We start from the raw sequence: 23,666 nt of genomic DNA on the forward strand, positions 1-23,666 counted from the left end.
CTGAATGTGAATGATGTGAGCAAAAGGGATTTTATTTAAGAACTCAATTCGATGTACGATTCTTTTTAATACAATGAAATAAAATCGTTACTAAGCTCGTATAACTTAACAGACTATTGTTTTATATAATTCGACATTTAATCAACGCACCAACATAAATCAAACATCTTTTGTATTAACGTTTTTTAATTTAATTTAATGAATTACATGATATTTACATATATACAAGCAATGATCGATTGTATCACAAATTATGAAACAACGTCTTCATAGATTTTTATAATGGATTACTCCGTGTGAAAGAGACGGGGTAGCAGGAGGAGGAGCAGGAGGTACGGGAAGCGGTGGTACACTATTAATGAATTGCGTGCCTTCCGAAACCTGTAAACAACATATATACACGCTATTCCTAGGTTCATGTAATTGGATTTGGTACTACGTAGACACGTTTATAAACACACCTGCGGCAAGTGGCACAGAGAGTTCGACGGATAATTACTTCGTTGCGCATAAGTTGCAGACTGATTGGACGTCTGCGATAGGCCGGGTGGTATACCGTTCGAGGATTTGTATCCGGTGACCTAAAAAAGACAACAAAGTTCTATGTTAATACACGAAAATCGAACAAACTCTATCTATAATATTTATTGTAGAACGTGATCCGATACCTTGTCATTTATTTCAGGAAATATCGTGCTTAGATTGAAATTGGTGAGACTGGTTCCCGATGGATGATGCGGCATGGCCATTGGATTGCTCGAGACGATTCCTCCACGGACCATATTAGAGTTCATAGAGAAACTGGCCGCAGTTGCGACACCCTGGGCACTCGCCATGGCTGACGGCGGGGGCGGTGGAAGACCATTCACAGTCTTGGCATAGACGTTCGTTTGCGGATGATTCTGGTAAAGAGGATTGGCGTGTGGTGGCGGTGGCGGTGGTGGTGGAGGTGGTGGCGGTGCCAGAAACGTTGTCGAGTGATGATAGTCCTCCAGCGGAGAGTTGATGCCAGACAACGGAAACTCCAGGTTTTGCATAGGACCGCTCTCGAGAGCTTTTCGCTTGCCCTTCTTCGCAGCAGTGGAGTACGAACGTTTGTCGCAGTTGGGATGCTTTCCGTAATGTTGATGATTCTTCCCATTCCCAGTCGTAGTGGAAGTTGTGTTCACGCTGGACGTGTTAGCAGTGCTAGCGCTCGACGAGCTACTCGTTCCGGCCACGTTTGGCAACAAAAAGTTGTTGGCTTCCTGTACATAATCGGTAGCATTTTCATGCAGCGGCATAGTCATGTAGCTGTTGGGCGTGTTGGAGATGCTGGTAATGAAATTGCTGGTAGGATAGATAGAGTTGGCAGAATTGGACGAGTACGTGTACGTGTTGAAGTTCTGATTGACCACAGATTGACCGTAACCGGCCGCAGTGCCGTCATCCGGTGGTGGCGCGCTAGAAAAGTAATTTATAGGCATCACCGTAGCATCCGCGGATAAACCACTTTGGAATTTATTCTGAGAATAATTGGTTGTGAACTTGATTGATGCGTGCTTATCTTGATGACCGCTAGTATCATGAATACTGGTGCCAATCAACGCCTCCGCTGTGTAGTTGCTTTTACAATTTCTGCTTCTCCAATGGACGTTATTCTGTTGATATTTTTGCTGTGGTTGTTGCTGCTGCTGCGACTGCTGGTATCCCTGTTCCGTGAACACGTGCCCAGATGATTTTTGTTCCTCGTGTCGCTGATGCAGATTGTTGTTATCGTTGCTCGTCGTAGACTTACGAATGTCCATTTGCCGCTTGCTAGTTGTTCTGGGACTTGCGTTGCTCTTCCTCTGGTGTTTCCTAGCTTGTTGTTGTTGCTGTTGCTGATGTTGTTGTTGCGAATGCTGATGCTGATGAGGATGGTGGTGTTGATGATGCTGATGCTGCTGATGATTCTGCTGCTGATGGCTCTTCTCTGCTTTTTCATGTTCTACTAATTGACTCACAGATAGAAAAGTGGAAGCTGGATGTTGTGCATTCTGAGTGTTTAGTATCGCATGTAGATCTCGTCCCGACACGTTATTCGCTTCTTTCTCTTTTATAGATGCGTCCTTGCTCTGTTCTGCAGAGATTCTTGACGATGACGTTGCAGCGCCGAACAGGAAATTCTGTTTCTCCAGATTAGCGCTAAGATCGAGATCACCTACCAGACTCTGCAAACTCGACGGTACAATATGTTGATCGATACACTTGACCGATGACTGGCCGATCGCATGCTCGACGCTATTGTGAACGCTGTTTTTCGTCGGAGACCATGGAAACGGTTGTTCCTCGGAATAGAAGGTTTCCGCAGGTCTCTTAGGATCGCTTTGCAGAACCGGTAGATTTGGGAAGCTGTGAGCAGCAGAAACATCATAATTGTTGTAGAACTGATTCGGAGTGCCTTGATTGTATGCGGGTGTTTGTGTAAACAGATTATTTGGGCAGAACTCCAGTTCTTTGCCAATCGGTGGTAGAATAATATCAGTAATATTAGCGTTGTGCTTGACCTCAGGTGTCATCATCCAATTAACCGGCGCCTTGATTGCATGTTGCTGATGTTGATTACTCTTGGACTTGTTATTGTTACCGTTATTATTGCTACTGTGAGATTGTTGTGGTTGCTGTTGCTGTTGGCTGTGTTTCACATCGCTGCTATAACTACCGCTATCGTGCAGAGAAATCTGTCCTTGAGTGAGAACCTGATACTTGTGCTGACTTGGCTGTTGCGTCGTTTTCTCCGTGTATTTGAAATTCACGCCGGTGTAAGCCTCGATCGGATATTTCATCTGCACGTTACTTTCCGCCAGGTCGAAGTTAATCTGTGGTTCGTACGTGTACATTGTTTTTTCCTGCTTGGATGACAGGTTTTGATGATTCTTCTGTCCGTGTTGCTGGGAATGCTGCTGTTGTTCCATAGCAGAGCTGAATTCGTTCTGCATATAGTCCGAATCCATGTTATACTTGTTCTTGCTCTTACCACCATCGGGAAACTTGTAATCATTGCCAGTCTGCTGATTTTGCATTCGATTCTGTTTCGACGGATCATTTCTAGTCTTCGAAGGATCGACGAAAGATTGTTTCTGCGACTCGATCTTTCCTTGTCGCGATTTGTCGATCCCGGTTGACATGGTTGAACTATTCGGATAATTATCGCCAATCAACACTTGATTAGAAAAACTCGAATTGTCCTTGTGCAATGGCACATAGCTGTAATTTTCGCAGATGGTCTTTGCTTCATTATTATCGTTCGAATGTGGCTGTCCTTGATCGTAGTGTACCAAATTGTTATTGCTACCACCATTGACCGGTGAGAACGTCGTCCACGAGAGGATACTAAAATTGGATGAATTATGAGCAACAGTAGTCGTGGACTTGGTGTGATTCTCTGTCATCGTACTCTGTTCGTAGTTGGATGTAGTGATGAACGACGAGGTCTGTTGCGAGTATCGTGCAACAGCACCCTGTTGCACTGCTGCTGGTTTATTGTTATTATTGTTCATAGTTGAAACAGCGACGTTCGTCTTCTTGTCATCCTTACTAGGATATGAAACATAATTGCTGTGTGTGCCGTTGGTATTTGTATTCAGAACGTTCGTTCGCTCGCTAGGATTACTCATCGCTTCCTTAACGTCGTACTGATACGATTGAACGAACGGATCTACATCCAGTTTCTTTGTTGGAACGTAGACCGAATCGCGCATGTGATTGTGTTGTTGTTCTTGAGCTTTAGAGCCGAGCACATTATTCAGTTTCGTCTCTTGATTCACCTGATTCGAACTGTTCAATGTGTCCGTGCTTTTGTTTAGTTTAGAATAGTTTCGTTGGAAAGTGTTCTCCGAAGAACTCTGACTCGCAGTTTTCGTGACGTATTCTTGATTTCGCGACGGAGCGTTTGTGGTCTCGTTATCCCCACTTGTATATGATATGGAGTCCTTCTGCATTACTTTCGTTTGATTCCCGACGTAATCATTGTGAGAGCTCGCGATAATATGTTCCTGTTTTTTCTGAACATTAAACGTCTGCTGAGAACCATTCAAATCTAAGAGAACATGATTATCCTTGGTCTGGCTGTACATATGTTGCATGTCTTGAGAAGACAGAATCGGAAGGGAGGAATCTTTGGTTGGCAAAGAGTAGTTCTGCATGCTCTGAGACGTCACTGGAAGACTTCGATCCATCTGATTAGAGTAATCGACACGGTGGTCAGAAACGATACCAGTAGAATCGATTAGTGTGTCTTTGTTGTGCGACGGATAAATTACGTGTGATGAACTCTGCGAGCCCTTATCTTTTGTTTGAGTCGAATAGTCCGTTTGCAAGGATCGTAAAGTTGCGGTCGAGGAGTTTGTGGTCACAGTCGTGTTTTCAAGACGAGTGCTCAATAGATTTTGAGAACTATTGTTGTCAACGCGCGGACCGACTGTGGGATTCGATTCTTGCGTCGTTGCAATAGCATTTTTGAACATAGACGAGTTGGACGTATGTTGCATTGTACCAAGACCATTGCCCACTATTGTTGAGTAACTAGGCAAGAAGTCCTGAGCTCCGGAATACGCTATGTCGGGATTGCGGCTCGTCGCTACTTGCGTCGATGTACAATCCGTAATATCGCTTTTATTATTAGATGAGGTGTTTACTGGCGCTTGGATGTTTACTGACGCTTGAGACGTAATTACATTGACATTGCTCAACGTGCTCGTTGTCCTCAATTGACTCGGACGACCTTGATTCGTCGCCAAACTTGAAGAATTACCTATGATACACGAGGAGTCCACAGTAGAAAAATTGACTGAGGTATGAGAAGGAAACGAGTTAGTAGTCATCACAGATTTCTCTAAGCTCGATGTTAGGACGGTCTGAACTATCTTGTATGGTTCCCGCAACGTTTCTTCGTTCACAACCTTCGGCAAAGACTTTGTCGTTGTACACTCCACAGGAACGATTACATCGGTGTTTGTATTTACATTCGCGGATACAATTTGTTTCTCCTCGCAGGACGTTTTCAGTCGCTTCTCCGCAATCGCGTGCGATGGCGAGGAAGTCTTAATCTTGAAGCTGTTCGGCTCCATGGTGCCAATCTGCAACAGCATTGGCGGAGTCTGACTATGATATTTAAAGTCATCTTTCATCTCCTCTTCCAGGACCTCGGTTTTGCCATTCAAGGACGACACCAGCGGGAAAGCCATCAGGAACGCTGCCGTAGGTGATATCGATTCCGGATTATGCGAATTGGAGGGAACATGCAGAGAGGCAAATATGTCATTAGACAAGTCTGAGTGTAGCCCGTCTGTTCTGTTACCGATCGGTACGAATGTATTGTCAGTGGTGTATGGTAATGATTTCGATATTTCGTCTTTCGAAGTCTTTGTCAATTTAGCCTCGTCGTTGACTATGTTGGCTGTTAATGGTGACGACACCGACGACGATGATGACGACGATGTCGATACTGATGTCGTAACATCGACAATGTTTGCGTCAGATTTCATCGTTGTTGTAGTGTTTGTGTCCAAATTTAGAATAATCTTGTTGCTTTCCGCGCCGGTCATTGCATCATTAACCCGCTGTTGCTCCTTGGCCGTCGCTACACATAGAAGACTATCAAAATGCGTGCCCAGATTGCACGTTTTCTTCGGTCCATCCGAACCGACAGCTTTCTCCACCACTTCAACATCTGTCAAGGTCGATTTCGCATTCAAATGATCTACATTTTCATCACTTTTTTCTGTTATGCTTTCTCTCGACATGTTGAAATCGTTGGATGGTCGATCAGATGTATCTGTCTCAGGCGACTCACTGGAAAATTTGTCCGAGGGAACAGTTTGTGATGCGACAACATCTTCGGTTTTCTTGTTCATATCAAAGCAATTTGTGCCTACGATGTCTATCAATTTACTTGTCGTAGACGTTTCTTCTTGACTCTCGTTTACTGTTTGAGTAACTGTACTTGATTTCGCAGCGGCAGATTCCTTCTCGTTACTGACAGTCGTATGCTCTTCGGGGATGTCCTCCCCTATTTTCTCTATAACGTGCTTCAAACCTACGATAGATTTGCAAGTGGCTGTGAAATCTGTTGCTTTCGAAATAACTGGTTGGGCAGATTTCGCTTCGCCATTTGTGTCTTTCCGCTTCTTGTTGTCAGGTTCATCCGTGGAATCACATTCAGATAAACCACGTTTATCTGAATGTTTAGGCGTGCCTTTTCGCGGAGTTGCATCCTCTTGAGTCTTAGCAGGTTCTTTCGGTGTTTTCTTCTCGATATTTAACTCCTCGGGTGTTTCTGGCGTACTCTGTATGCTTTTGTGACTCTTGGAGTTATTTTTGTTACTCTTTGATTTCACTTCTAATTCTTTCTTGTTCGCGCTATCCTTAGGCTTCTCCATTTTCTCCTTATGTATCGCTGGAATAGGCACTTTATAAGCCATAGTTGTTTTTGTGATTTCCTTACCTTTCGGCAAGATACCCTTGTGCCCGCCGATCTTCGTGGCATTGATTATATTCTTTACATTTGACGCCCAATTGTGAGAATCGACGACCATATTTGCACGAATATTCGGTACGGTATTTAGAGTGACTTTCTGCATAGTGTTAATTAGAGCGTGATTGCATATGGAGACGACGGAATTCTGGACACGATTTGCCAAGGGTTGCATTACAATCATCTGACTCTGTTGGGTATTACTGAGGATTATCGGGTTCGTCGATGCCTGCTGCGTATTCACAATGATGTTTGACGTCATTGGAGTTACGAGGGGCATCAGTTTTCCACCGGATAAAATAAGAGCATTAGGAGTTAAATTGGTGACGGTATTGGCCACAGATGGCAATGTCGAATTTTTTTCATCCTTGCGTTTGCGTTTCTTCTTCAATGATTTTTGAGAGTCGACTTTTTTGTCTTCTGAAAACAGATTTATATTAACAATGTGAAATACATACACACACATTAATATAAAAAAATAATGTAAAAAACGATATATATAATAAATATAAAAAGTGTGTTAAAAAAATTATTTTACCGGTCTTTTTTTTCTTAGTGGTTGTCCCTGTCGCAGTCGCTTTCTTAGCAGAATCTAAATTAAAACATGAGAATGATAAAAATGTTTACTAAGACAAAGTCAACTTTAAGTACATCATTTGATTAAATAAGTAATTCTAGATTTGTTTATACCATTTTGACAACGCTCCGCTTCCTTCGATCCAGTTTCAGGTAAACTACTTGTACTATCGGAATTATAGTTTTTGCTATTGGCACAATTTACTCGATTTTCTTGATTTTCTATCAAATTACAAACTTTCTTAGCGACAGCAGCTTCCTCGGACAACTTTTTCGGAGCCGACGATGTTGCAGATTTTCTTTTAGAAGGCACTTTATTCTCCATGGATTTCTCCTTCTTTTTCTTCTCTAAAGTTTTCTCTGCAAGAATAATCAGATAATTAGAAAACTTTAACACTTTTAATTTTAACTTTGCATCAACATGTAATGCACTTACTTTCTTCGATCTTATCAAAATACTTGTCTACGTCGTCGACGTTAATTTTGTTCGACCATTTTAAGGGAGATATTTTTTCAAGAGCTGGTTCAGCTGGTACAGAAATTCCTGCCTCCTTAAGAAGAGTGGATAGTAACTGAGTACGAGACGTCAGCTGTATTACCAGTTTCTTCAAACGTGCCAATTCTTCTTCTGGAAAATCAAAACAATATATAACTACTGGATAGATTTAAAAATTGAAATTTTATTTTCCTAACATATACCATGTGGATCTTAAAATACATACTGTGTGCCTCAGAAGCGTGAGTGGAGAATAACTCGTCGGTACGACTATGGAGGTCTTTTATGTATTTTGAGGCATGGATCAGAATGTCGACCTTGTTGCGTTTGCGACCTTCCTGATGCGGCGGCAGAAGATCCGCCAATGTCTTGAAGTAAGCGTTCATACGTTTTCTTCGATCTCGCTCCCATGTTTTTGCTTTGCTGCAATGAGATTTGCAGGTAGAGAGAAAATAGAAAGACATAGATGACATAGGGTACTTTCCATTTGATGACACAAATCGACACAAGTGTTGTTCTATCCTTGTTGACATTTGGAGAGTAACAAAGTTGAACGACACTTGTGTCGATTTGTGTCATCAAATGAAAAGCACCCATAGTAATTATATTTCGTTATTCATTGCAAGTACTAACAACCTATAATTCACGTTATGTATCCTACAGATTTTCAGTTCTTGCAATGAATAACGGAACACAGCCAATGTGATACAGTGAATCATTATATTCTTGTTTGCCAATATTAAACAATGATAAAGATGAAACGATTACATTCGTTACACTGTGTCGCTTGCTGGAAAGTATCATAGAACAGATGAGCTGAAACGTTTCCTCGCGTAATCATTGCCACGTTTTTCAAATGAGAGAAGAAACTTTAGAGAAACTTAAATCGGACAAACCGTAAATAACCAGGTAGCTATGTGACAGGTTAGAGAATCGAAAAATTTTAAAGACTCACGTGTTCTCCTTTCGTGGCATAATTTATCCGCTTGACATCGTTCTGTAAAGATAGCGTGTCGCGAGAAGCGCCGGTGCGTCACTTGTCACCGACATTACGCGATCGCAAGAATTGCCTTCGTAATTCTGACATTTTCGTTCCACTAGCGAAATACAAAACACAGTGCTAGCTACAGCTGTGTGTCGTGCAGCGGGGGATGGAATGAGCGGAGAATGCGAGCTTCCGATTTGGGTTCGTCGCACTATTTCGCAACAGAAATCTGATTTATCGACGAAAGCTCGGATTCCATAAAATATTTCTGCAATATATTTCTAAAATGTTATATTACAAGATTTTATTATAAATATTTCAGAAATTTTTTACAAAGTATATCTGAGATGTGAATATGCAGAGTTTTAGAAAATTTTTTTTTACAATATTTTTGTACAATATTTCTAAAATGTTTTTGTGAAATATTTGAATGCAACATTTTAATATATTCTACAAATGTTTACAAAATATTTCTGAAATATTTTATTGAAGTGGATTTTGTTATGAAGTTTCAATGGGCGAAAAATGGATCTAGGTGGCGCGTAAAATCTCCGAGAACATCGATACGAGTATTGTTTTGTTTTCTGTAGCTGAACCGAGTGAGCTGAACTTTCTGCACTTCTCATCTTTCCTTCTTTTCTCTCTAACTACACACCTACGTAGTGCAACTTTTTTTTTCTCTCTCAACCTCTCTTTCTTTTTCTTTCTCCGTTGACGACATTGCGACGTCAAACTCGAGATCGACACATTTTCACATGCACGCTCTCTACACTTTTTTTTTTCAAATCATTCTTTTCGCTTACTATTCAAAATGTGAATGATTACTACATCTCGTTTTATATAAATAAGAGAGAGAAAACGCAATAAGGCAAGTTGAAAATAGATTTTTCTTTTCATTTTGGACCTTCATCTTGGATCAACGAGTTAAGAGACTTTGGAGATCTCACGCTTCGACCTTTGGTAAAACTGATGAGATCAATGATGCTGATATCTCTTCTCGAGACAAGACAAGACGCTGGGAGAGATCGAAGCACCTTTCACGAGAATCTCTCACGGTCGCGTGTTCAATCGTGCGTAAATTTTTTGTTGAAATCATTGTGAATAGAACGCGCAGGCGTTATAAAGCTTTCAGTTGTAGGACAAGGGCAAGGACGTGGAATTGGAAACGAGAGACTGTCAAGAGCGATATCGACTTGTTTTCTTAAACAACAGCGATTCTAAACATTCCACGGCTCATCGATCCTTCAATAATGTACGATGAACGTTTACATCGAGAAAATTTCCCATGAGAAAATTTTGGACACTTTTTTTGCCTCTCTATTTATTTTAGTTAATTCTTCTCGAATTTAATTCCCAACAACGGAATCGAAAAACCGTTAAAAAATCAAATTCCTACTTTCTGAAATTATACAGAGACAGTCAAATCCGCTATTCAGTAAATATCAACTAAGTATAACAGTATGTAATATTATATATCAATATATTATAATTTTCTACTCAACAATGTAACTGTTGTGTACATACATCTTGCATCTGTTCTACTACTTATACGCTTATAATATTGAATGGATATTTATATATTTAATGTGTGTGAGATGCAAATATTTTCAAACTCAATTAAACTCCGCCGATGGAGGAGAATGTATAATGAATATAAAGATAAATATAATAATAATTTATTTTTAAAAGCTAATATAATTGTTTATTTTTTGACGGGATAGTATAATTAATTAATCTCGAAAACAGGACTGTCCCGTTTTGCCGGATTATCGATACTCTTTTTGCAGCAACGATATCCGAAGATCTACTTTTAATCGCGCTGTATACGTAATTTTCTTCGTTCGAAGAGACATATTTTTTTTTCCTTCGTTTTCTTTTTACAGTCGCGGTCGTGTCTCAATTTAAACGCAGATAGTGCAGATGGGAGAGATAAAGAGAGAGAAACGGGAGTCTCGCGGCGCCTTGCGCGGAAACGATTTCCCAGCTTCCCGAACGTCGACGGAGGGATGCGGGGGCAGCGGACACACATAATCGGTGCACGCACGCGTGGTGGGAGTGAAACCGTTCGCGGGATCAGCGACGGCGGTGGCGGTGAAGGGTTGGCTAGCTCGTTCGGGGAAAACAGGTTCGCATCGTTCGCGAGCGTACGTCGTAAACGTTCTCCCGTTTCTCGCGCGCGGAGAATCTCGCGAAAGGGAAAACGATTCATCCGTGATCCGCTCTCGTTCCTTGTGGACTTGACCATCGCGCGTTCTACGCTTCGAGAGGGGATCGGAGGCGGACGATAGCCCGTGGACGAAGAATGTCAAGCGCGAGAGTGCGCGAGTGCGAATAGTAGAAGCTGGTAGAAGCCGTAAACGCCGAGAGTTCCGGAGGGGCAATCAATTTTCCACGTAGTGCGTTTATATACAGTGTGTGTGTGTGTATATATATATGTGTGTGTGCGTATACCGTACGCGTACAGCACGTAGCTGAACCTCGCGTCATCGTGTCGTGGTGTTGGTCGCCAGTCGAGATCAGGTAGCGGTCGACTTCAGGTAGTCGAGGTACAGCTCTCTCGCGGAGCATCCGAGCGTGGTTCGTTCGTGGCGCGCGGTTTATTGATAATCAAAGACAACTGGCAGCTGCTGGAATCGTCTCCGTGTCGAAAGCGCCGAAAGGAGCCGAAAGAGGCGACGTAAACGGGACAGTTAGCGAAGAGAGGGTATCATCGAGTGCGCGTATGCTGCAAAATCTGGAGAGGACTTGGCGAATGGGGGCACGGGTACGTTGCTGAAAGAGAATGAGCGAAAGAGAAGGGAGGGGGAGAGAGAGAAAAGAATCCGCGAGACTTGCGTCAGCGCGATCCGACACGGGTTTGTTGCGCGAATCACCTCGATACACCTCGACCACACGATACGCAAATCGACACCGATTTCGCTGAATTCGTAAATATCAGCGTTGTGTGAGAACGAGCCTTATGTTTACGATTTACGATGCGTCGACGCGACGAGTGACGTAGAATCTCCCTCGGGGGATTTTTTTTTTTTCCTTCTCCCTCTTAGCCGCGCCTGTGTTTTCCGTTTAAAAGCCCCAGAGATTCGCGATCTTCCGCTTACGCACGTACGTGTATATCGATTTACGCGCGAGTGTCGTCTCGCGTTCGCGCGAGTCGCACGCGCTTTCTTTCTCTCTTTCCCCTTTGTCCTCCTCTTCCTCCCCCCTCTCCCTCTTCGCCCCTCCTCTCATTCCTCCCTCCCCCCCGTATACCCCTCCTCCACGAGCATCCTCGTGAAATTACGCGATCGCGATGATTCCTGCTCGTCGAACGTCGTGACGGATGGCGACGCGGAAACACGTCACATTTCGTCGTCCTTCGTCACGGAAATAATCCTCTGTACTTGCGCGCAAATTGTACCACCAGCAGGTTGACGTATGAATGGTGTCGGGGTCACTGCAGGGACGCACGCCACGTACGTGAATCCGCTTGACAAGATGTCAACGACCACCGATGTCAGCGACTTGGCGGTGGATCTCCCCAAGGAGGGGACGCCGATCTTCCTGCAGACCCGTGCAGCCTGGGCCATCGCCGGAGTGTTTATGGCTGTTGCGCTTTTCTTCACTTGCCAACAGGTAATGGAACTGTCAATAGAATAAATCAAAGCCCTAATCTGTACCTTTTTTGCTTCCTTTCTTGATTTTTACCGCTTGCAGTTTTCCTACTTTGCAAACGTTTTATCAACAATCGCGTTTCTTGTCTCTTTCGAAGTTCATCAACTCTTGTCTCGGGTGACAGAAGATAAAGAAACAGAATTAAGGTCTGGTTTCCATGTAAGATTAACTGTAATCTCAGTTCAATTTATTTTTCATCTTCTAATTCTTAGAATTTTTTATTTTCTAAGAATTAGAAAAAGATAGGCAATAAAATTTTAACTGAGATTAAAGTTAATCTTATATTGGTGGAACTGGAGGCTTATACCTGTTGCTACCAACATAGATTAATCTCAGTTTAACTTATTCTTCATCTTTTTCTAATTTTTAGAGCTAGAAAGACATAAAAAATGATAAGAAACAAAGAACGCATTGTAGATTAGGCTTAAGACACTTGATTTGTGATGCAGTCACCTTTCTCTTTTTTCATTATTTGCAGATCTATCAGCATCTGAGGTGGTACACGAATCCCACGGAGCAGAGATGGATAGTGCGAATTTTGTTTATCGTGCCCATTTACGCCATCTACTCCTGGATCTCACTGTTGTTCTTCAATAGCGAGAGCTACTATGTTTACTTCTTCACGGTGCGGGACTGTTACGAGGCATTTGTTATATATAATTTCCTGTCGCTATGCTACGAGTACCTAGGCGGTGAGGGCAACATCATGTCCGAAATCAGGGGCAAGCCGATACGTTCCAGTTGCCTGTATGGCACCTGTTGCCTGGTTGGAAAAACTTACACCATCGGATTTCTAAGATTCTGCAAGCAAGCCACTTTACAGTTCTGCTTGGTTAAACCAGTGATGGCGTTTGTCATCATATTTCTGCAAGCCTTCGGCCATTACAGAGACGGAGATTGGTCACCCGACGGTGGCTACATTTACATTACGATAATTTACAACATCAGTGTATCGCTTGCACTTTATGGGCTGTTTTTATTCTACTTTGCTACGAGAGACCTGCTGACGCCGTTTGAGCCTGTGCTCAAATTTTGTACAGTCAAGAGCGTCATCTTTTTATCATTCTGGCAAGGTAACATCTGAAATTAAACATTTGTAAGTGCGTGGAGTTAAATAGTTGATAACAATTGCAACAAATACTTTTTTTATGCAGGAGTATTGTTAGCTATCTTGGAGAAAGCAAATGTCATTTCACCCGTTATAAACAGTCTGGGTCAATCAACGAGTGCTGGTACAGTCTCCGCCGGTTACCAAAATTTCCTCATTTGTATCGAGATGTTATTCGCTGCTATAGCTTTACGTTACGCGTTTCCGTATCAAGTATACGCAGCTGGATGTGTTACTGATTCCAGGGGTAGAAGTGTGACAATGCAAAGTATTAGTAGCAGTTTGAAAGTACGTTTACAATATTCCTGAATTTTTTACAGAAATATTCTTTTTTTTTTCGTTAATTTAATACTCTATTCGACAATAATATTTTGTAGGAAACGATGAATCCAAAAGACATTATGACCGATGCCATCCATAATTTCCATCCACAATATCAGCAGTATACTCAATATAGCGCAGGTATGTGTTATTTTTGTGCTATAATTTGTTTTGTGCTGATTTCTTTTAAATATTGCTACATAATTATTTATTACTATATATACATTTTTATTAATTTTTATTATCGATACGTTTATGAATCTTCATACAGCATGACAGTGTGTGACATAGAATTTATGTCGTTTATTTAAGTTTTTGTATGTATTGTCTCACATACAGTCATTATTTTTTTCTCATGCATTCATAAGAAAATGTCATGTTAAAATAAGGCGGTGATACTGAATGTTCTAATTATAGAGCAAGATTATCTGACATGTAATGCCAATAATGTCAATAATAGTTACACAAGATACACGTTTTATTCAAGATTGCAAACGCTTCAGTTACAGGCTTTGGCGCTTTTGTATATAATTTACTTGTACTCTTTCTGACACTTCTGACACTGCTGATCAATGCAGGCACCGATATTATTACATTAATATCCACTCACACACACATATATATATATATATATATATATATATATATATATATATATATATATATATAGATAGCAAAGTTCACGCAAGTTTCAAGCAAATGCGAAATTCACGGATAGTATAGAATCTGCTTTCAAAGATAGTCCTCTAATAATATCTTATTTTACTTGTATAAAAAAAGATTAATTATATAAAATTTCCTTAATGTGTGCCAGTTTATTAGACAATTCAGACAATTACTTTGAAGGCACTTTTGTTTGATATTTTTCAGACGTTAGTACCAACTTGCCGTACGAAAAGATATGACAGTGAGGCATCACTTTTTTAATTTCAAGAAATTGGACATCGAGCTTTATGCGCGACTTTAAATGAAGATCGAAAAGAAAGATACTTCATACAGCACTATACTTTGCTTACGGAATTATACAATGCCTTAGAGATCGGTATCTGTCCACAAAGGGTCAATTTCTCGAAAATGATTTCTACGCTGAAATTACAGAATAAGGGTTGTACTTAATATACCATCGATATATACGTATTATATGCATATAAGATCATCTATTTTGCGATTAACAAACTCTGCTGTAAAATAGAAGTTAAGCATTTAACATAAGAGGAGCATTTAGGAAAGAGAAAGAAAAAAAAACGGGGAGAGGGAGAGAATAGCGTACTTCTATAGTGTTGCTCTATAATGAATGTAAAGATGATTAGGGGTACAGTTTACTTAACACTATAAACGCTTTGAAGCATCTGATTGATCAATCACAAAGAAAAATTTCATTAATTGATTAATTAGAAAATTTTTTCAAAGCTTTTGTAGCATCAAGTGGACCGGATCCTAAGCATTAGTGTAATGTTTTTTTGTTTTTTTTTTAATAACATATAACTCAACTTAATTTTATTGCTTTTATTTTTATATTCCTCTCACATGGTACCATGTAGCATGCGAATATACGGCCGAGCATGTAAAGCACATCATATATCCTTTTTCCCAAAGGTATAGCATACATTGACAATGGTAAAATTATCACAATCCTAGCTGCTTGCGATTATTTTCTTATATTAATAATAATTTGCATGAATTATTTGTATTGCGATATTATCGCATTAATATATTTTTTTCTTTTGCACCTTTATGTGTATACGTAAGAATTCGAACTTTGTTGCTCTGATCAAATCTCTTGTATAGCTCGAAATGCATTATCAATGGTTTTCGTGCAGAGTTCGAAATTACCAAAATTACACCGAGTTTAAATACTGGGGGACAAATTTCGATAGGAATTTAGTAGGTCTTTTAAATAAACGATTCTCTCTATAATATAAGAAATTGAATTTGCCAGATATATATTCAGTTTCGAGCCTTGATTTGTGAATGCAGTTCCAGAGCAAGAACGTTCGAGATGTAAATGTGACATTTTGGAGAGGATTGGTACAACGTTGGTGTATTCGGTCATATAATTTCACGATTGTGAAATTAATATAAAGGCGTTGAATTAATATTTAAAAAAATTAATATAAAGAAATCGATTGGTCAATTTTGGCGCATTTATTGTCCAACGGACACGCGTATCTGGTGTTTGCTCACTGTAATGTGTAACAATGATGTAACAATTAGGGGGCCCAAAAGGACAACGTGGTATGCGAGTATCCAGCTTCGATCCGGATGATCCGCAAAACATGCCGGTACCACCACCTCAAAGGCGAAACACCTCTCACCAGCGTGTCGCAACGATTTCGCAAAATTATAATGAGAAAACGATGTTACTGAGCAGCGACGATGAATTTCAATAAGGCACACGGACGTGGTTCGGGGAAATGTGATTTACGCTCGAGAATCGTATCGACAAATATTACAACGCGAAACTTCCATGAATTTCTAGAAATCTGCTTTCGAAGGGGGGATGGAATGCAAGAGAAAAACGATATGTTTTAAGGAATTCGCATGAAGCGAATTTAATTCGTTCTTGCAGACCTTAAGAAAGAGAAAAAGGGACATTGCGCAGAGCGTAAGAGCGCATTGCGTTTCACTGTAATAGTTCCATAATGTTACATCCATGTTAATATATGTATTACGTTATAACATACGAGTAAAGAAATAGTATAGAAGATATTTATTTTACTATGCTGACATGTTTGAGGCAGTGTTATTCGTACACCCGTGGCTCTACTACGACACTGCAAGAAGTATTAAGTGCACGATAATGCTTGCTCTTCGTAATAGATAAGAAAAAAGTAATTGTATAGTACTTAATTTCACGCGCGATATCGCACTTTCTCAGAGTACTGTTTGTACGTAAGCATCGACACTTGTTTACACTTTTGTATCTATTTTTATTTACGCGTTTGCATTTAGCGAATTTTAACTTTTACAATTTCGCATTCGTGCTTATTTGGGAAGCCTCGCGAGCCACAGGAATATTTGCGTCCTTCTGCAAAATCATTCTTTCCTTGGTTTCTTACAAAATGTACGTGTATATATCACCGAGGTAGATTAGATCTAAAAATGCGGAGAAGTTGAAGCGAGTTTTCCTTCTCGACGAAAGCCTTTCGATATAAAAAAAAAAAAAACAAACAAAAAGATGCATAACAATATTATATGCGCGAGGAAAGGACGATCGATGAGCATCGTGTCAGATATAAACATTTGGTATTCGGTGTCTTATGTGTACAACTGTGTATAATCCTCATATTTTTTTTAAAAGCATAAGAGACGAGCCAAGTTAACAAAGATCTATTTTATATGACAGCACAGTGTGCCGAAATCTTTCGTCGCCATTTAAGAACGAAGTGAACGTGTAAATCTGTAAACAAATTTTATTGTCCTATTACATCTCGTAATAAAGATAAGACACAACTACATGAATAGAACATTATTTATTTACAATTAAAACATCTGTTAATAATACCTCATATATAGTAAATATACATATATATATATATATATTATATATATATATATAGAATAATTTATATGTATATATAAGAAATTTTAATTACACAATCTGTCGATGCTTTTTTTTTCTTAAAAATATGTTAATCAACTTGAATACCGTATTATTACTGTTAGAAGAATAATTTAGAATGTTATTAACAGCCTTTACTTTTTGGCAAAAAAATAAAGATATAATATTGTACACGTTTGGATAAAACGGTTCATTTTTCTGATCGCAATAGCGAAAAGCACCCTTATTTGAATTTCCACCAATATCCTACGTATCTATCATCAACTACCAGCCAATCCAATATGATTGATTATTTGTCACAATCTTCTTCCAGCCGTGCCAAGGGGATTCCAAGTTTTCGCGCGAGGGTAATGTTTCCGGAAGTATGTTACCGGTTTTCAATTGTACTCCTCTTAATGCTGACTTTAGCGATGTGCTTGCAATTAATTGTTTTTCATTGTCTTCTTCCTCTTCTTCAATATCTTGATACTGTAATTCGTCATCCATATAAACGACCGCGTTGGTATCCTCATTATTCGCGTACTTGTGATACTCCTCAGCGACGTCGCGCTTCGTCACTTTACTCGTAGTTATAAATGCATTCTGTATGATCTCCAAGTCGTGGGCAGCCAGCGGAGATTGCGGATTAATTATGGGTTTGAAGCCGATCGATCTGAGCCGCGCGATCCGTAAATCGCTGTCGAATGCATTCACTGGCACAAAAGCCGATGCTCTATCCTGTAAGGAGTCCGCGTATTCCTCGTCGCTTTTGCGACTCTTGTTATCCTCTGTGAGCGTAGAAGCAGCGCAGATTCGCAACGTCTGAGCCTGGGATCCTTGATCGCACACGTCCAACAAGGAGTCCTTCAATTTCTCCAATTTATCCCACTTCATCTTTAAGATAGCTTTTTGATCGTTTAACTGTCCAATAACATAAACTTGCGGATTATCAGAGATAAGTTTACACTGCGTCGTCGCGTCCATCGTGCTGGGTTTCTCTTGTTTTTTGCGAAAGCAATGTAAACGCGATTGAGCAGTACGATGTGATAAAGGAATTGTCCGTGTCAGCTTATTTCGAAGGCTCCTATCGAAGGAAGTCTTGGTGACAGCGTGATCAGCTGTTACGGTTTCATTTTCTTTCTTCTTGTTGCTGACGTTGTTATTATTATGATTACTGTAATTTTCATTATTATCATTACTAAGATTACTTTTAAGAGTTTTTTGCTTCTCAATTGAACTGTTAATATTCTTGCTATTTGCGTGCACGGTATTGGTCATCCTATACTTATTTTTCGTTTGTCTCTCTCCGACACGATTGACTTTGGTCAGTTTGCTCTTCCGTTTAAAACTAGACTTGTATCGCTTGTTGGACGAATATATTACGGTATTGAAGGTATTACAATAGTTTGAGTATGCATTGTTTTTACATCGTAATCTCCTGTTTCTGGGACCACGTGTCATGGGACCGAAATTAGCGTCTATCGACAAGTTGGCAATTTCTCTATCTCGTTTCTTGTATTTGGTTTTCTTGATCGACGAGTCAGGAAACTTCGGCTTTACCAATACTGCTTTCTTGTCAGTCCTTAGACGGGTTTTTATGTCGTACGAACTGCGAGTATGTTGCGCGATAGTCTGAAGCGAACTCTTTACACGAAACGGCGATAAGTACTCATTATTCTTCTTGGAAATGCAATTACGATCGCTCCTCCTAACGTTATTATTATGTTTCTGATCCGCGTCGTTACAGGATTGGCGATCCACACCGGGTAGCAAGTTGTCGAATTTTTCTCCATCCGCTTGCTTGGTTACTTTCCAAAATAATCTTTCGGATTTGGAATATTTACAGTATCTTCTGTTGTCCAAACACGCAACGTTTTCCTTTATATTGTCTGTTTCCTTACGCTTCTTCCTAAGATTTACGTTCGTCGGCACGTACTTCTTGCTCTTGGTCTCCGGAGTGGTTTCTCTTTTCGACGCGTTCCACATCGCGCATTCTTCGGTCGTCAGCCCTATCACATTTCCGATTAGTAACTTTGACATAGGATGATGTATCTCCTTATTGATCAAGTTTAAGATTTTATCCGGCGTCAAGGAGTCCAAGGATTTGATGTTTTGCGCGCAGAAAGATTCACTCGGTATTTCCGAAGTGTCGTGGCATTCGGAGATTCTTTCGTATGTCGCAACTGAATTCCTCGATGATTCATTCCTGGAATTCGACTTCTGTATCGGTTCATTATCGATATTCAAATTTTGTACATCCCGACATTGAGCATTTTGAAGTTGTTCCTTACGCTCGATCGTAGTATTTGCATTATTCTTGGAACTATGTAACGACGAAGATATGCAATAAGAATGTTCTGACGAGTTTACGACTATCGACGACAAATTTTCTCTACGTTTGTTCAACGGAGTATTTGTGTTACCGACTACGACATGTCCGTTATAAGATACGTTTTCACTCGGCCGAGAATTCACTCGCGCCTTGTCCACACTTGGCTTCTCGATAGGCTTGGCATCTTCCTTGGGTGTCAAGTGACTACCCTCCATATCCAATGCCGTACGAATAGTGATGTCGATCGGCTTGGAAGGCTTCTGCAACATCGTCGAGACGCTCTTCTTCGCGTCCTGCGAATTATGCGACGACTCGTACAGACCCATGCGTATCGAGATGTTTGTACTATGGGTTTTAATAGCCGACGAACCAAGGCACAGCAACGTCTTTTGATCAGGTACAGAAGTTGATATTGCGCTTTCCGTGTTACTCGGTAGTTTCTTAAAAACATGACGCGTGACAATGGAACTTTCGGGCGCGGACCGTCTGCTGGTGTCAACCGACGGTGGCGTTTTAGCGACTGGGAGACTTTCACGACTGTCTCCATAACTAAGTTTTCGCTTTCGGCAAGTAACACCGATATTATTCGAGCATTTTCTCAAGTCATACGTGTTTAGATGGTTCGACTTTGCCAACGGGATACAATGTCGCACTGAAGACAGTTCTTCCGAGCCCTTGCTGCTCCAACTGGGCGACTCCTGATTTGCGAGACGCATCAACGCAAACTTGTTGTACTTGGTTCCATCCAAAGCCATGCCAATCCAACAGCTTATGACTACGTAGAGTCCATCGTACCTGTATCCAGTGTTAGGCGCAATGTTATCTTGTAGATTGTAACTTCTTATTAATCTCAATGGTATTTGATTTTTATAGTTGCGAATGAATGGATCCACGCTAGGTTGTTCCTTGTGATACACTTGGCCGGTGAGCGTTAAATAATCACCAAGATCCACGTCCTCATTCACGTTGGCATGCGAGGTACATACAGAGACAACGCCAAACGGTCCCTCATGTATATCAACATTGAAAGGCTCGTGCATTTTATCCCTGGAACAGTCCATGCGTATGCCCCACCAGGATCCAGGTGGAAATCCCAGAACTGGGCCGTACCAGTTTCTCGAAACCTTAAGAAATGCACGAAAATGTATCGCTGTACACACCTTATCATTCATCACGTAAAAAATAAGTAGGAAAAATGATACTTACATTTTTGTTGTACGATGGGCTCGATTTGTCTATAGATTTCAGTGAGCTCGTTTCCACAGCTTGGTTGAGCTTGCTAAATAGTTTGTTCAGGTCGTGCCTGATTCGACCTTTTCCCTGAAAAAAAAGGAAAATATGAGAAAAAAAAGAAAATATGAAAGTAACAATATGAAAAATGACAGTTTCTTATTTCAGCTTAGCGACGATTGATAAGTGCAATGAGTGGCGTGGAATAACGTAAATAAGGCAGAAAGAGAGGAACTGCAGACACAGGTCTCCTCGACGGAGAGAACGGTACAGACGGGATACACAGAGGGAAGGAAGGGAGGGAGGGGCCTTGAGACGCAATACCTGATTCTTAATTCGCGCCTCACGCAGCCTCCTCTCGTTCTCCTGAATCGTGTTCGCGCACACGATTCTCGAGACGTCACTACTCGACCTCGCCATTTCCACGAACAACGGGGATCACGCAGGTCGCCGAGCACGCTATATCCGCGATCGAGACGGTACGCTCTCCATTCGGACCACGATCCGTCACCGACACCACGAATGCAAATGGCCGCTATCGCGACTTGCGACCGTCCCGTCGATAACCGCTTCGCAATAACTTCGTGATGTAAACACGCGGCCGAGATCAGGCCCAGCTGCACCATCTACACTTTGTCATCGACACATCCTTCTCCCGCCCTACGCTCGGAGTATCCGTCCGTTCTGCTCTAAAGTACGAAAAACTCATATATCCAGAGCAATCTTATCGTTTGAATATTACGGTAAATCAAGTCGCGCGAGTTCGTCGATTAGATCCGCGCGAGTCGCTTTAGCGTTGCTTTCCGTCGTATCTGAAATACGGGATTGCGATCGAGTTTTCGGAAACTACGTAGATTCATTTGTTTAACAATAACGTTCTCACGATATACATCGATTTAAAGAGGGATAGATTTAAAGCCCGTCGCGTAGAGATGGACTCTAGAGGAAAAAAAAAAAAAGAAACGGAGGCGCGTAGAGAGGGAGAGAGAGAAAGAGCATGCGATTAAAACGGCTAGACGAATAAATAAATTGGCGAGGCTAGATGATAGCGAGCGTTAATGCATCGTAATTTAACGGATTCTATTAACGCTCGGGTCAATCAGCCTACAATTGGCTAATGCAGTTACGAGGCGAGAGAATCATAGTTAATTTTGGAGTAGAAAATGTGTGCCTCGCAATCTCGAGATCGATTCGAATTCCCCCCGAGAAGGAACGTCGAAGCGCGAGTATAAAATGAAATGGTGATATCGATAAAAACAGATAGAAACGAGGCTTTGGGGGCGAATGGCGACGGCGAGTGGCGAGTACGGGTACTCGCGACAGATCTGGGATGGCGAACGGCGAACGGCGAACGGCGACTCGGCGAGCGGAAATGAGGGGATGCGTTGTAAACGGCGGCCAAAGGAAGACAGGCGGCCTCAGTGCGTGGACACGCCGCAAGATGGCGTTTAACATGCGACGCTGCTTTTGACGTTCGCATATGAGTTTTTTTTGGTTCCCTCCACTTTGAAAAGGCCAGGAAGTGATTTTTCCTGGCGCGCCGTTTAGTCCACGGACGGCCGATCGAGGATGTGCCGTAAGGTGTTAGCCGCGACGCGAGCCGTTCGACTAATCGGTATTTCGATTTCGAGTACGTAGTACTTGGCCCCATAGCGAGGCGCGCACGAGGTCCCGCGATTGGCCAGTTTACGAAAACGACGATGGCTCCGTGAGGAGAGGAGAACATGGCTGCGACGCAAGCCGAGAGCCAACAAAACGATGTGAAGCTGAACGAGTCCGTGAAATGCGCACAGAAGCGTACGCAAGTCGGTGGGAATAGTGCGAGTGCTAGTGCGAAGCAGCAGCTGGATTCCGAGCCGGACGATAAAGTGTCCCGGGGCGCGGCCCAGCTGCTTAAATATGTGAGTCGCGGCGGGGACACGACGGGCTACGAGATGAGTCAATACCGCGAGGACATTGGCGGACACACTGCCGCCGGTGAGGTAAAATCGCCGCGTGAGGCCGGCCAGACGTCCCAGGAGCCCGTCGGCAAGCAAGAGGCGCACGACGCGCCCGGCCATCCCGGCCACCCGGGCCATCCGTTCGCGCCAAACGTGATACGCGACTACTCGGACGAGTATAGCAACAACAAATCCGGCGACCAATTCGCCCCGACCAAGTCCTCCCTCGTTGTCGATTATCCCCCCGGCAAGCAGCTCCCGGAGTACGTTGCCAAGCACGCGGACTTTCCCGGCAAGCAGCTCGACTATCATGGTAAACACTTGATGCACGAGTCCGACCGGACCCACCGGGCCGAGATGGAGGAGCATTACTCTCCCTCTAAGATCGAGACGCGATTGTACGTCGGTGCTACCTCCAGCAACTTCGGTCAGCCGAGGTTTCTCTCTGGACAGGGTATGTCCCAGACCGCTGGTCCTACCCCTACCTTGAACCAATTGCTACAGGCGTCTACTCCGGTCCATCGGTTTCATGGAAATTATCCCGGTATGGGACCTGAGTATCAGCAGCCATGGCCTATGCAAAGGCCACCGGTTGTGCCTCCAGTTTATCCGCAACCCAGTCAGCGTCCTCCGCAGACGGTAAACAAACACATCTATATTTTTATATTACTCTCTCCCACTCATCCCCTCTCTCTCTAGTATATTTCACTTAGGTTAAGCCCAGTGACTAAGTCTAGCGTTTACGATACATGTACTTTTTCTTGTTACGAGTCCTATATAGTTTTTGTATTATCTGCACATTTTAAATCTAGCTAAAAGATTATATTTGTATATATATATATATATATATATATATATACAAATATAATCTTTTAGCTAGATTTAAAATGTGCAGATAATACAAAAACTATATAGGACTCGTAACAAGAAAAAGTACATGTATCGTAAACGCTAGACTTAGTCACTGGGCTTAACCTAAGTGAAATATAC

General features: G+C 41.8%; 4 protein-coding genes across 9 annotated transcripts in view; 2 read left to right on the forward strand and 2 right to left on the reverse strand.

Moving 5' to 3' along the window:
• Positions 1 to 154: 154 nt before the first annotated feature.
• On the reverse strand, positions 155 to 8,713 carry LOC108755912 (probable serine/threonine-protein kinase DDB_G0282963). 2 transcript variants are annotated; one of them, XM_018499326.1, is made up of 8 exons: positions 8,524 to 8,713; positions 7,795 to 7,991; positions 7,509 to 7,700; positions 7,187 to 7,432; positions 7,035 to 7,088; positions 669 to 6,913; positions 462 to 581; positions 155 to 381 (listed from the first exon to the last, which is right to left on the reverse strand). In XM_018499326.1, exons 1-8 carry the CDS (start codon positions 8,541 to 8,543, stop codon positions 268 to 270), a joined length of 7,188 nt encoding a protein of 2,395 aa, XP_018354828.1. In that variant the 5' UTR covers positions 8,544 to 8,713; the 3' UTR covers positions 155 to 267. The 2 variants fall into 2 exon arrangements, with proteins under 2 accessions (XP_018354828.1, XP_018354827.1); XM_018499325.1 differs by having other exon boundaries at positions 669 to 6,916.
• A 2,244-nt stretch (positions 8,714 to 10,957) lies between these two features.
• On the forward strand, positions 10,958 to 17,095 carry LOC108755907 (transmembrane protein 184B). Of its 4 annotated transcripts, none has more exons than XM_018499311.1 (6): positions 10,958 to 11,317; positions 11,957 to 12,165; positions 12,683 to 13,277; positions 13,359 to 13,600; positions 13,690 to 13,774; positions 15,848 to 17,095. In XM_018499311.1, the coding sequence occupies exons 2-6, from the start codon at positions 11,968 to 11,970 to the stop codon at positions 16,021 to 16,023; spliced, it is 1,296 nt and encodes a 431-aa protein (XP_018354813.1). In that variant the 5' UTR covers positions 10,958 to 11,317; positions 11,957 to 11,967; the 3' UTR covers positions 16,024 to 17,095. The 4 variants fall into 4 exon arrangements, with proteins under 4 accessions (XP_018354813.1, XP_018354814.1, XP_018354815.1 ...); XM_018499312.1 differs by having other exon boundaries at positions 11,960 to 12,165; XM_018499313.1 differs by having other exon boundaries at positions 11,993 to 12,165.
• Positions 17,096 to 17,244: 149 nt separating this feature from the next.
• On the reverse strand, positions 17,245 to 21,425 carry LOC108755906. Its single transcript, XM_018499310.1, has 3 exons — positions 21,061 to 21,425; positions 20,713 to 20,826; positions 17,245 to 20,630 (listed from the first exon to the last, which is right to left on the reverse strand). The coding sequence occupies exons 1-3, from the start codon at positions 21,154 to 21,156 to the stop codon at positions 17,460 to 17,462; spliced, it is 3,381 nt and encodes a 1,126-aa protein (XP_018354812.1). The 5' UTR covers positions 21,157 to 21,425; the 3' UTR covers positions 17,245 to 17,459.
• An 856-nt stretch (positions 21,426 to 22,281) lies between these two features.
• LOC108755856 (trithorax group protein osa) overlaps positions 22,282 to 23,666 on the forward strand; it is a 19,975-nt gene continuing 18,590 nt past the window's right edge. For both annotated transcript variants that reach the window (XM_018499195.1, XM_018499196.1), the window contains exon 1: positions 22,282 to 23,315. In XM_018499195.1, coding sequence (XP_018354697.1) covers positions 22,461 to 23,315 — 855 coding nt within the window. In that variant the 5' untranslated portion in view covers positions 22,282 to 22,460. The remainder of the gene's footprint in view (positions 23,316 to 23,666) is intronic.

Source organism: Trachymyrmex septentrionalis, unplaced genomic scaffold (genome assembly GCF_001594115.1).
Source record: "Trachymyrmex septentrionalis isolate Tsep2-gDNA-1 unplaced genomic scaffold, Tsep1.0 scaffold9, whole genome shotgun sequence".
NCBI lineage: Eukaryota > Metazoa > Arthropoda > Insecta > Hymenoptera > Formicidae > Trachymyrmex > Trachymyrmex septentrionalis.